General features: G+C 36.4%; 1 protein-coding gene across 7 annotated transcripts in view; it reads left to right on the plus strand.

The window, feature by feature from the left end:
• DLG5 (discs large MAGUK scaffold protein 5) overlaps positions 1 to 13784 on the plus strand; it is a 111457-nt gene that overhangs the window by 64973 nt on the left and 32700 nt on the right. For all 7 annotated transcript variants that reach the window (XR_015706748.1, XM_087767044.1, XM_087767043.1 and 4 more), the window contains 6 exons: positions 754 to 1013; positions 4767 to 5079; positions 9038 to 9268; positions 11351 to 11535; positions 12242 to 12367; positions 13096 to 13228. Coding sequence is in view for 6 of the 7 variants with exons in the window: in XM_087767044.1 (XP_087623170.1) it covers positions 754 to 1013; positions 4767 to 5079; positions 9038 to 9268; positions 11351 to 11535; positions 12242 to 12367; positions 13096 to 13228 (1248 nt within the window). In the remaining variant the exon portion in view is untranslated. The remainder of the gene's footprint in view (positions 1 to 753; positions 1014 to 4766; positions 5080 to 9037; positions 9269 to 11350; positions 11536 to 12241; positions 12368 to 13095; positions 13229 to 13784) is intronic.

A 13784-nucleotide genomic window follows, 5' to 3' on the forward strand; every position in this document is an offset into this window, starting at 1 on the left:
TTTTTTGCCTTTTGGGAAGGAAGAAGGACTAGACTTGCTGAAGCTCATTAGAGGATTTCTGTTGTTGTTGATAGGAATTTATCATCAACGTTACTCTTTACAACAAGATTCTTATGTCAATGGAAACTAATTTGAAACTGTGATTCATGTCAGACTTCATTCGTGTTTAAATGGATCTTTCTCTTCCTGTTCATATTTTATGGATAGCTTTTGAAACACAAACCTCTCTGGGTAGTTGTCAGAAGAAAAATTGTATGAATATTAAAATATATGCCTATGTGTATAACATATTTAGGATAGCCTTTATTCTCTTGAAGTTTTAAATTATTTAATTTGTTCATGGAGAACACAGGCAACCTGTCATGAATGCCACCTCGTGGTCATTTCCTAAATTACAGCTATCATCTTGGTCATCAAATGGTGATTACCTCTTGCTAAAACTAGAAAGTACTTTGAAAAAATGTTAGTTTAATAACTGTTGGTAGCAGTTACAAGTAGAAAGAGATTTTTCATGAACTTGTGCACTCTTAAGTTCTGATAAAGCAGATTTTTTTTTCCCCAGTTAACATTAAGCAGATACAGTAATGCTTACAGTAACAGTAATGCTTAGAAGAGGCTCAGTGTTTCCTTAGATTATTATTAAAATTGGTTAATATATTTTTGTTCTAATATTGTTTCTTATATATATTTTAAATCAAATTATCGGACTGATTAAAAACTGAGTTATTAATACAGTTTCTGGCATTTTTTTAGGTTATGAAGCAAAATGGGTCATCAGAGATATTAAATAAACTTTATGATACAGCAATGGACAAGCTAGAGGGTGTGAAGAAGGATTACGATGCCCTAAGGAAACGGTACAATGAGAAGATTGCAAGTCACAATACAGATCTGAGCCGCCTAGAACAGGCTGAGGAGGAGAACAGACGTCTTCAGAAACAGATTGACATGTTGATGAAGCAAAGGGACACAGCAATACATTTTCAGCAGCAATATTCGACCTCTCTTAGAAGGTATAATGAGGTTTTGATACCTTCAGATATGCTGTGAAAGCAGTAACAATTCTAATGTAGCATTTTATTGTCTCTGTGGTAGAATCACAAATACTTTTCTAACTTTTTTTTCCTAAAATTTTTCTCTAGTCTATGTTATCTTGGTGTCATAAGTAAGTATGTGTTTCTATATAAGATTTTCTGGAATGTCCTAGAAGGTGTGATGGGGATGTTTATTTGGAGAAATGGTGCTGTTTCTTGAGAAAAGGATTCCCCACTTAGGGTTTTGGAATTGTATGAGGAATTTTAACCACTATTTAGCTCATGTGAGAAACGGATAGTCTGCCTTTCAAGCTATGTTTATTCTTGGATGTAGACACGGGAGTCAAATACAGCCAAAGTTTCGTTAAACCTCAGATTTAGTGTTCCAGACAAACTCCTCAATGGGTGGTGAGTCCATCAACATATATATCTTTCTTTAAATAAAGAAAACAAGTCAGTAGGAGGATATGATTTCTAAAAGGTGCTTAGCAAATGAAGATGTTCTTAAGCATAAGTTAAGTTTTCATGACATTAGAATTGCAGACCGCGTGGGACTCCGAGACAGGCTGGCAGCAGAGTTCACTGGATGCAGACGTCTGGGAGTCTCACTTCTCTGGGAAGGTGCTGCTGCTGTGAGCAGCACAAGCGCCAAAACAGAAGGGCACAGACACTATGTCATACCACACTTAACCTCTCTCTGCTTCTCCTTGATACTAAGCCTACACAGATACCCATATGGGGTCAGAAGAATACTGATATACATAAGGACTCCAAAAAGCATCCGTGGGCATGTTGAAAATGTTTTCACTAACATAAGTTAGGGATAATACACAACTCCCACAGAATAATACCAAAAAATGTTATTTTCCATATTTGTAGACTTTCAGTATTTCAAAAAGGTGAGATTGAGCATATATAATAACGTACACATGAATAGCTTGTACGTAGTTGTGATACATCTGATTAAGTTATAGGAGAATATGAGTAATAAGAGAATAAGTTATGTAACTTAGACTGCCGTGGATTACTGAAAGTGAGGGAAAGCCTAATATATACTACAAGAAACACTGCAACCATGCTGATACATGCAGAAGCTCAACATATTTCTATTATGGCCTTGTGATTTAGGTCTTCTTCTTGAGAGGAAGGTGTGGTTTAACACTGAGCAGAGGTTGGTTTTAAGAATTTCATGAAAGGTATGCATGTTCCTGTGAACCAGTGATCCAGCTAAATTAATATAACTGAAATTCAGGAATTTTTGCCTTTTATTCAGTTGGCTTTGGGTCTGGACTTCTTTTTTACTTGGTTCTATTTATAGAAACCTTTATTTGTCTTATGTTTATACCCCTTCTTCATAACCAAAACTGTATTTCTCTGGGTGACTGACCAAAAATTTTTAAAATGCATTTCAGGTGAGTGTAGTTTTCAGAATATAAGACTTAACAAACTTGTAGTTTGTAGGATGAATGGGTTGTAAATTGCAGCACTAATTTTTTTCATTAATACCAAATGTAAACACAGTAAAAATAAGTTTTAAAGGGAGCAGTAAGAGTAAAACTCCAGTGGTGGCCCGGGTATCGTTTTGAATGTATCTTTGGGCTTAAAACATATCAGAGAAGTGTTCAGCCTTTTTTCTTCTATCTGTAATGTTGTCACAATTATACACAGCATATGAATGCTACCAAGATGATGAAATAGCAGATTACAAATTAGCTATACCAGCTATCTAATTCCTGTGTCCTTACCCTACATGTGCGTGTCTGCATTTTGAATGTGGGCTATGGCACTTGGACAGATCTGCCTGTAGTTGCAATTGCGTTGAAGACAAAGCAGGTAGTCCTGGTGAGGGTTCTTTTCAGTATTGGTCACTGCTTATAAACCCATGCGTACTCCTACTGACCCATCTAACCCTGCTACTTGCAATCCATTCGCAACAATTGTTAGAAATGGGCTTTCTCTACAGAAGGCATCTATGAAAATGTGATCCAACTGCCTGTATTTCCTCATTAGGAGGCAATCCAAGGTCAAGCAGGACCAAGGTGTTTCAGCTGGAACTTCGCTTTCAGGTTTTTATGCAGGTTTTTATCACTATTTAATATGAATGTCCCTCAATAGCAGAGACTTTCCTTTCTGATCAATTCCCCATCAATTCCTCATGCTAGTATGCTTGTTGTTGGTTGGTTGGTTTTGTTTTGTTTGTTTGTTTTGTGGTTTTTGTCCTCTTTGTTTTTTTCCTTTTGTTTTGTTTGTTTGGCAAACATTGCCTTAAATCTTTTCTCCTCCCCTCTCTCCTGTATCTTCGCAGCGTTGTCCTTGATTTGACCCCCAAATACTTTTCAAATGTACTCTGGATTCTCACATGGCAATGAGGTTGTTTGGCTTAGTCTCTAAGATTTCTGATATATCCTTGTACTTCTCCTGTAGTATATTCTTACCTTCATGCTCACAGTTCTGAAAAGACCAATCCAGATTGTAATGTGTTAAGGTCTTCCGTACTGCCAGCGCTATGATCTCTTAAACTGAAGAATTTCCCGAAGGGAGCAGGGCGATGGTTTTGAAATTACTGGCAGATACTTCAGTAATGCTATGGCAATGCTTTGAATACACCGAGGCTTTCAAGGAAATACTTGAAATTGGGTTTACAGCTCTCTCTTGGGAAAGGTCAGGCAACATGCTGGATTAGACAAGAAATTGCACTTTTAAACAGCACGAGGTGTGTGTGAGAGAGAGAGAACAAAGTCTGCCAGAGGTTTGTGGGCACCTGAAATTTGGATAACCCTAAAAGTCCATCAGGTTAGGTACAGTGTTTCCATCAATGACATTTACCTGGCAGCTTTGGAAAAAACATGCAAGGAAATCATAGTGTCCAATTGTGGTAAAACACTGCTCTCAGGAGAAGTTCCTTTTCAAATCTAATTATGAACTTGTCTGTGGAATTATATTCCTACTTTTAAGAATGCTTTGTCAATATAAACACAAAAGTTACTACTTTTAAATTAAACTCTTAATGTCCTTTTTTTGATTGTGCCATACTTCAGTAGGTTGTAGTGATAAAGTGCATATGTTTTTTTCTGTGTTAATTTTTAAAATATTACTTCTGACAGTGTAAGATATTTTGCATTTCAGTTACTGGATGACGTACTGATGAAAACAACAGTAATATTTAAATTACCTGGGTTTAGTTCCATTGTCTGCATTTTTACTGTAAACCCACTTTTTTTCTCCTCTAAACTGTCCATTACCCAGCCTTGTAGCATATTTGGGCATGTGGAAGTTGTTCTGTTTTTCCCAATTTCTACATTTGTTTCTCTTCTTCCCTTATGCCTGGGAGCGTGTGTTGGGAGAAGGAATTAACTTCTAAGATGAGCAGAGCTCAATGCAATAAATAAGGTTAAACTTGTGCTACTAAATAATGGCAATGTTTTGCATTCCTTTTAGAATAATTTGATAGAAATTTACTTCTAATAACTAAACTAATTCTGAATTATTTCTAACCATTTTTATGTTTCAGTTCCTTAAAGAGGTTCTCTAATATTCCTAAAGGTTCACTAATATTCCTAAAGCAATAATTAGTCTAACTTCTATTTTGCAGCACTGAGAGTACACTGTCGAAGATGTCCTCTGCGGTTGCGTTTTACCAATGCATACATTTGGTTGTCCAGCCAAATCCTTAACGTATGAAAAAGGAAAATGAGGAACAAGTATCTTACTGGCATTTCTGCTTGGTTTTAGATTTGAATCAGTACAGCAGGAACTAAGCAACGCCACAGCACAAAACAAAGAGTTGCAGAGAGAGATGGAGCGATTACAGTCGGAAGTGACAAGGTTCAAAACAATGCAGCTGAAAGCAGCAAAGGATGCAGAAAAATACAAGGAAGAAAGGGATTCAGTTTTCAATGAATACCGCCTCATAATGAGTGAGAGAGATCAAGTAATTAAAGAAGTAGATAAGCTTCAGACAGAGCTGGAGCTTGCAGAATCCAAACTGAAGAACACTTCTTCTGAGAAGCGAGTGGCTAATGAAGAGATGGAAGCTTTAAGACAGGTACTAACCTATTGTTTCAATGGAGAGGGGAAATGAGTGTACATTCTTGATGCTAGAATCAGAAATATATGACTGATTAATGGAAAATAGGAATGCACTGCAAAGAGGAAATTCCGTGCTGATGTTTTCCTATGGCAGTCCTTTTTACTATCAACTTATTAAGATTGAATGTTTGAATAGAGTACCTGTCAGTTGAAATTTGCTATTCACTTGACTTAGTTCTGTTCTGCTGATCATAAATCTTTCCTTTACTGCATTAGTATTCTATGCCTTTTCAAATAATGCTCTCTGTAACAATATAGCTCTAAATATTCATTATTTTTAACTTCTAACCTCTACAGGAACCACTGGATGCTATCTACTCTGACTTAAGACGGTACATGATAAAGTAGTCTCAAATATTTATGCAAAGCCTGTGCTGACATGCATGTTCTTACTCATTTGCCCTCCTTCTGCCTTTAAGTTGAAGAGGACATTTTGAAGATTTTTTCAGTAGAACTCAGGCATGCCTTAAAGTGTGTGAAACCAAAACTTTGTATTTTTCAGCACTATGTTCTTGAAATGCTTATATCACAACCATGTTATAATGATGCTGTTAAGATTTCCAAAACACAATTTACTGCTTGGTTTCATTTCAGCTGACATGCATTGACTTGACCCTTTGGTTTACAAATACTTAATTTAGCATGAAATAGGTACAAGAAAATGTATTCCATTGCCTATAAATCTCATTTTACTTTTTTCACAGCATTACATCTGAACAAAATGCCCTGTATGAAAAATTAAGCTGTTGAGCTTTTTTTAAATCACACCACTGTTGAGGGACATAATGTGGATTGTGACATACGGCATCGGAACTTTTAAAAATAACTAACTTATGGTTTTAAGAATTCATAGTTTTCAACCCTGCGTATTTGCCAGCTAAGTAATTTAGCTTCTGCAGTGACTGAGGTTTTCATACGTTTCGTATCTGTTCTACTTTCATCAAAGCCATTAAGCCGATAGAAATGTCTGTGGTTGATTTCAGTGGCATCAGGATAGCTAGTAAAGGAATACTGATGAAAATAGCCACAATTAGTCGTTCTGCTCCCATTTGTTATATCTGTCATTGTAGCCCTATGAGTAAGTTGCCAAAATGCTTTAAGGGGCAGGAAATTAAAGTTTTAACTACATGGGTGTTCCCTCCTACCTAGATGACTTGAAGGGGTGTTTGTATAAGAACAGGAAAGAGCCTAGGACTGGTGAGTGAGATACTGGCAGGGCACAGACATGCGTTTTTCTTCACCCCCAGAACTGGCCCATCAGAAAGCAGAAATAACTGCTTCTATAATGTACTAAAAGGTGTAAAATAGCAGTACTGTGAGTTTTCTTTCTGTTCCTGTTTTCCTTTCTTGTAGCTATGACTCTTCTGCTTGTGAGCAGGTAATACTGTTCTTGTGTCACATAGTACTGGATCAATGCAGCTGCATTCAGTGCATAAGGGATTTTCTAGTTCTGCCAAGGCAAATGTTTGAAAGGTTGAAAAAATTTGTTGATCAAGTGATACCTTCGCTTGAAATAGTATCCTGAAAAATGCCCCTACATAAGTGAGATTATCCTGTCAGTGAATAGTTGGTCTGGTGCTTGCCAAAATGTAACTTAATGTTCTTTGCTCTACTTGTGATGGATAGCAGCTTTACGTGCCCTGTTACGTAGCACCCATTGACTGATTGAAACTGACTGAATCCATTTAGGTCACTTTTTAAATGTAGTTTCTTCTATGAAACTTGTGTTTGCTAGTGTACCTTTTGTGTCCCAAAGAAATGCAAAAGCAAATGAAACGGCTAAGAGGTTGATTGAGGTTGAATAGACATTAGATCATGGGCAGTTACTGATGAGGTCGATCAGTCAATTTCCTAGTTAGATATTTAATCTTTATTGGTCACACATACCCAAAACATAATGGGTTAATAATTTACATCCAAAATGTAGTAATTGCCTGTCATTTATAGATGATAGAAGAAATCTCAGGATTTTGCACTAGGGACAGTTTTGGATTAATTTCTCATGAGTTTGGCCACTCAAAGCTAGGGATTAGATGTTACAAATTTCCCCCTCTACTTGCCCAGTGGTGTTTTTGTTTGGCATAGTCTTTTGCTCCAGCAAATACTTAGAATGTCGTGTTTCATCTCAGTGGTAGTCAGCTTTCCCCTCTGTTTAATAGACCTGTTGTATTTTACCCTGTATGAGATTATTGCACTATATCCAGATGTGAGAACTTCCTTCAAATATAATAATTCTTCACAAATTCAGAACTGTTTTTCAAACCAAACCACTCTAATGTTTCCAAACAGAAGCTGTTCTCATCGACGCCAAATGGCACATTGCTCTATGCTGTCATGTTGGAATTTTGTGCAAATGTCACAGGAAAAAGACAGAGGTGAAATTTTACTACTGACCACTGGAGGCAATGGCTGCTTTTATTCAGATAGTTTATATTGAGCATGCTGGAATAAACTGTGGCAATGTGTGTTTTTTCCAATCACCTTAAAGTACTGTAAATTCCTGTTTAATGAAGGGCTTTCTGGGAACTTTCCCTCTGCCTTGATACTTGATGACTTTCCTTTCTGCTGCATGCTGGAAAAGACTTAATACTTTTGTGTAATTCTTATACACACATTTGAATACACATTTTATACAGACTAGAGTTAAGCTGTGCAAAACGTTGCTTTCAGTACTAAAACTTGTCTGCACCAGCATATATGGGTCAGGGATTTGTCTCTTCAGAGGTATTGAGCAATAGAAGCTCTTACTAATGTTGAAAAAACTTGAGTGCTCTGGTAATTGTGATTCACTGATATGTTAAAGTTCACAGAGCAAGTCATTAATTCTCATGCTTGCCTGTTACTCTATAGCAAAAATGTCTGTTTTAATACCGTCACAGAACTGTTTTAACAGCCTTACTTTAATTAGATGCTATATCTCAAAAACAATTATATTAGTAGAGCAAAATGCAATTGTCATCCATGCTTTAAATAATCCATCTTATTCCTTGCAAATTGTAGAGGAAAATAGAATGGAAGTCAGTACATGACATGGTGTCTTTCCATCCTTAAGTCTTTGGACCCTTTCCTTCTTTCGGTTTTCAGATGTCAGCTGTCTCTGGTAATCTTTCTGAGATGAAGACATCAATAGTGTCCAGCTAGGAGTGCCTATATGTAGAATGACTTCTTTGTAGCCATTGGCTGAATGCTTCTAGAGAGCTGGACCATCTAAAAATGTAGTGGTATGAAATTCAACTGTTTCAATACCTCATTCTTCCAATAGGAAGTCTAGTTTAAACTATTTTAAAAGGACAGATTTTATTTTAATTTAGAGCTACCTTTTACTCATCTGTTTATTATGATGCATTTGAATTCCACATTTAATAAGATGTGCTGTCATTCTGCTTTAAGGCATACTGTAGTTTTATCTTTGAACGTTCTGTAGTTTGCACATCGGTGTCTTACTGGCACGTGACTTTAATGTCCCTTTATAACGTATGATGAAGCTATAAGATACTTATGTAGCTGGGTTGTCTAAATTATTTCAGTCCTATAAAATCGAGGCAGTTGCTTAAAAATATTTGCAATATATTCTTACCCTTTGCCATATTTAAAGCCTTTTTTTAAAACACCAAGTCTGACTGGTTAATAACCTTCCCTCATTTAGGTTCCTCAAAACTGTGAGTGCTCCTGATTCTTGCTTACTTTTGACATAGCACTGTGCTAATGTGATGGTGTGATACCTTTAATACCACATTTAATATTCTTTGCTAGTACTTACTTGTATGTAATGTGAGTACAGTCTGTTCTGCTCCCATTTTTTAGAACATTAGTGGTAAACTCTAGGCTTTTAAGGTGTCAGTGTGTATCCAGTTGGAAAGATGAACTGTTTCCTTCTGTACTTAACCTACTGCAAACAATGGATCTTGTTTTAGGAGCTAAACTCAGCTCTAGTGGAAAGAGATCGAGCAATTTGTGAGAGGAATGAATTGCTGGAAAAATACTGTCATGAAGTGAAGGACAAAGCTGAGGCCCAGAAGGAACTTGACCAAGCTTGCAAGGATATAGAGACAGTGAAGGAAGAAAGAGATGTTGCCAGGAAAGAGAGAACAGAAGCTATCATCCAGAGAGACCATCTACTAAGGGAATATTATCAAGCTCGTCAGGTATTGCAAGTCTTCACAGATGACTTTTTCTTTCCTAGCTTCAAAGGGTCAGTAATTTTCAAGAGATTAGTTAAAGGTCTAGGCACATTGGGTGTCTTCCCCCTTTTCCCCGAGTCACACTAAAATACCTACGTATAAACTACGTTCTTCAAGACATAGTGACGGAACTTCTTGTTTGAAAGAAATACAGTCATACTTCATATTGAGTTTCTGTTTGTAAAAATCAATGGCAAATAAAATACTGTGATCCAGCAGGTGGTTAGGCAGTTTATTACCTGCTGGTAGGCTTGTTGCCATGTATAACGTATGTTGTTCGTGCCTGTGACCTGCTCAGGAGGTTAGCTATTTCTAATACTTCATAAAGGAAGTTAATTGAAGTGTGATTGTAAATTTTCTAATCTGTACATGTTCTTAGTATAAATATGCTGTTCTGACAATTTATGTGTCTGTGTGGGTAGTAATGTTTTTAAAATTCCGCACACTTACTGATGCTCGTCTTGTATACAATGCTAAACATCAATCCACATACAACTATAAATGCTTACATATGATGTAGTATGAAAATGCACAGTATCACAACTTTTATGCTCATGAAATATCTAAGGAATACAAAACCATTTAATATTAAACTAGTTATTTTGGGTTGTTTTCATTAAACTTTTCTCTTTTCATTGAATACCAACCCTTTACCAGTAAAAAAAAAGTTTCTAGTCTTGCCTGGCACACTGATTTGCCAATCCTGAATGAGTGTGTGGGGAAGCAATTGAACTATGTTTTCAGTTGTACTGGAAATAAATCTTTCATTGTGTTTGGTTCTTCATGGCCAAATCAGTGGGACTTCGGAAACTTGTGCTTTTCTCAAGGAAGCAGAGTGAGCTTGGGTGAACTTTGCTGTGACTTAGCAATGGACCCGCTCAGATGCTCACATTTGGCAGATTCCAAATTCGAATTGACATTTCAAATATAAACATCTGTTTGTTGATCTGAGTGGGTTTTTTGGTAGTCTTTTTCCTGCCAGTGGACTGGAAGAGGAGAAAGTGATCCTTGGAAACAAGAGAGACAATCAAAAGGCCAGGCATGACTCTTCATATCTTCTGTTTGGTCTTATTTGTCACAATTTTTATTTTTATTGTTGAGATGAGAAAGTAAAGCTGGGATTAAGGTTCAGTGCCCTCTTATTTTTGAATTGAATTATAACTCATTTAGAGAAAAAAAAAAAAAAAAAAGAGCCCTTGAAGTGTATTAATTGTGACTTAGTAGTCTCTCTTTGATATACATGCATTCAGGTCTTAAAAACATTCCTCCAAAGTTTAATCAAATGACAAGTCTGGTCAGATTCATTAGATTGATTTATATTCTTGAAATTAACCAGACACAGTTGTTTGCGAGCCCATGGCCTTCAGTGTTCGTGGTGGGCTGTACCATTGTAGTTGGCTTGTGTTTATTGTGCTGCAAGCTTGGAGTATTCTCTGTGTACCTCTCTTACTACTGTCACCATCTCTCCTGTTCAAAAGAGAGAATGTTAGAGGAATAAGTTTATTTAAGAAGAAAGTAATTCTTACCTAAAACAAGAAACATTCAAACAAAACTTAGTTTGAAATTCCATTGAGCTGCTTTGGAGTTAAGGGACCTGTGTGAATCACAAGTCTGTGTTGTGAACGTGTACATCTAGTTGTCCCAGGGTAAACAACAGACATCAATGCAGGAAATCTGTGTTGTAACTGCTTATAAGAGTATATGTGATTTCTAGATATCTTTGAAGTTTTTTTTCTATCTGCTGAGCAGAACAAGATAGAAGCATGGAATATCATCTTTGAAGTACAAAATGTTGACTGATGTTATTTTGAAGTGAGGATTCTTATCCACGTTGATTGTATTTGCACAAATTTGTGTGCCACTGAATGAAATAAATTACGACAGTTTTTATCTTTTTTTCCCCAAAGTTGCTATTAAGATAAATGAACATTTTTCATGAAACAATGAAAATTGAATACGTCAGGTAACGCATATAGTAAAAGCTGTTTGTGCATACCTACCTAAAAATTGTGCCTATAATACTTATCTATGTTTCTTAATTCCTAGATACAAGATTCTGCTACCCTAGATATAGAAAGAGCAAACAAAGAAATTGAAATGCTTCGGAAGCAATATGAGGCAATGTCACAAGAACTAAAGGAAGCTGTCCAGGAAGCAGAAGTAGCCAAGTGTAGGAGAGATTGGGCCTTTCAAGAGCGGGATAAGATTGTTGCAGAAAGGGAAAGCATACGGTAAATGAATGCTAGATGGTACATGAGCGATCTTTGTAACACCTTGTATGCAGTTGATGCAATTCTAGGTCTTGCTGGGTTTCGCTAGCACTTTCTTCAACTTGTTGGAACTTCTGCATTAGCTGTCACAGGGTGATTATTTTTTTTTTTTTAAAGTTGAGGGCACCTTACAAGATACTTTGCTTTGTCTGTGCTTTCATACCATTAATATGCCTCTAGTAAATACCATAGAGCCTAACAGCACTGCTACATAAGAACAACAACGTATGCATTCTTTTAGGCATGATAGACCTAATCCTGCTATAGCTATAGTCCTGCAAGTAATTCTTTACCTGTGGGGACATTTCACAAAAAGTACCCAACATATGTGCTGCTAAACATATGTAAGGAACTAAGGGAAAATACCTCAATCAGAATTTTTTTCTGCTAGTTTAAAGAAGATAAGTAGAAATAAAGTTTTGAAAGGGATAAAGAAAGTTTCTGTTATTTTGACAAGGTTTTCCTTAAGACCTCACATTTTTTTCTTCCTTATGCGTTTGGGTTTGTGTGTGTGCGTGTTTGTTTGTTTGTTTTGAGAGAGAGAGAGATAGATATCTTTTGAAACGGCTTTTTCAAATTTTGCAGTAACTATACAATGTGGTAAAACTAGTTTGTTACTTAGACAGGGTTTTAAGTAACTAAATGGAAACTTCTTTGCTTTTGAAAGGACTTTGTGTGACAACTTAAGGAGGGAGAGAGACCGGGCTGTGAGTGACTTGGCTGAAGCTCTTCGCAATCTGGATGACATGAGAAAGCAGAAAAACGATGCTGTGCGTGAACTGAAGGAACTGAAGTATGTTAGAGAAACGATCAAACTGCATGGAAGTTTGTGATAAAAACTTTGGTTTGTTAGCTGTGTTTGCAAGTGAATCATATACTGTTATAGCTGTGGGGCAGCAGGTATTCATGATACTATATGTGTACTGCCTGTATTTTCAGTTATCAGGAAAATTATTGTGATGGGACAGATTCTAAGTCTTATTTTAACCTTTTTATCTTACTAATGAAACACATATTCTAAGCTTTGTACTGTGGAGATACACTTAAGCAATATGGGATTCTTTCACTGAAGTTGGCTTAACTGCAATTTACTTCCTCCCAACGATATTCTCACTGGTTTATGAATGCAAGGAAGATGTGCATCATGCGTCATCTCATTGGGTTGTGGGAGTTTTTTTCTGTCATTTATCATGCCCCACTTGTCATAAGCATACTGATGCAGCTCATCCGAGGGTAAATTAAATGCATTTTGGGAGATGTTAGAAACCTAGTTGTGCACTTCAATCATGTAAAAATAATGCAAAAAATGTAAGACTATGTTAGGACAATGTATAGAAAAGGAAAGTCAATTCGATAGCAGCCCAAGAATATTGGAAAGATGGAAGCAAGGGGCAAATTTCTGGCACAGCTTGGATTTTTGATTTAGAAAACAAAATATAAGGTAACTTGTGATGATAATATTATATATCAGTTTATTTAAAAGGGTTGTCTGTGTCTGTAAATAATTTTTTCTTTGCCTAGGGAGAAGATGGAGAATCAGTTGGAAAAGGAGGCCAGATTCCGTCAATTGATGGCCCATAGTTCCCATGACTCAGCCATAGACACGGATTCTCTGGAATGGGAAACAGAAGTGGTAGAATTTGAAAAAGACAGAGTAAGTAAAAAACACAAACTGCATTGTCTTATATATTGGATAGCTTTGAAGTCAATTATAACGTCTTGATACTAGGTATGATTAAAAATAACTCTAATCTGTATTTTTTTTAGTTCTTTGTTGTTGTGCTAGGAACTGCACACACATATGCAGCAAGTGCAGTAACATTTAGATGCAAGTAGTTGACAAAACCAAGCTGTTATAAACAAGCTTTGTATTTTTCTTCGTATGAATTATAAATAAAAATGGTTCCTCTGTCTGATCTTGCAGGGTACCGAGGTCCATGTACTATAAAAAAATGTTTCAAGTTGAACATTTAGTGTTCTTCAAGTTAGTGATTCATTGCAGAAATGGCAGTGCTAAGGCAGCCAAAACTTAAGATGTGACTGAAACACTGACATGAGAGAGCCGAGAACCCTACTCTTGCAGGCAACGTCACTTATAATCTATGCATGAAATAGTTAAGCCTTTACATGAAGTTATTTCTGCTAGTTTTGCTCAGATTTGATGATTAGACATTTTAAAATATTAAAAATACTTATTCAGGATGAATGTA

The sequence above is a fragment of the Nipponia nippon genome, unplaced genomic scaffold (assembly GCF_047370975.1).
Source record: "Nipponia nippon isolate SJK-2023a ecotype South Korea unplaced genomic scaffold, ASM4737097v1 scaffold_3, whole genome shotgun sequence".
NCBI lineage: Eukaryota > Metazoa > Chordata > Aves > Pelecaniformes > Threskiornithidae > Nipponia > Nipponia nippon.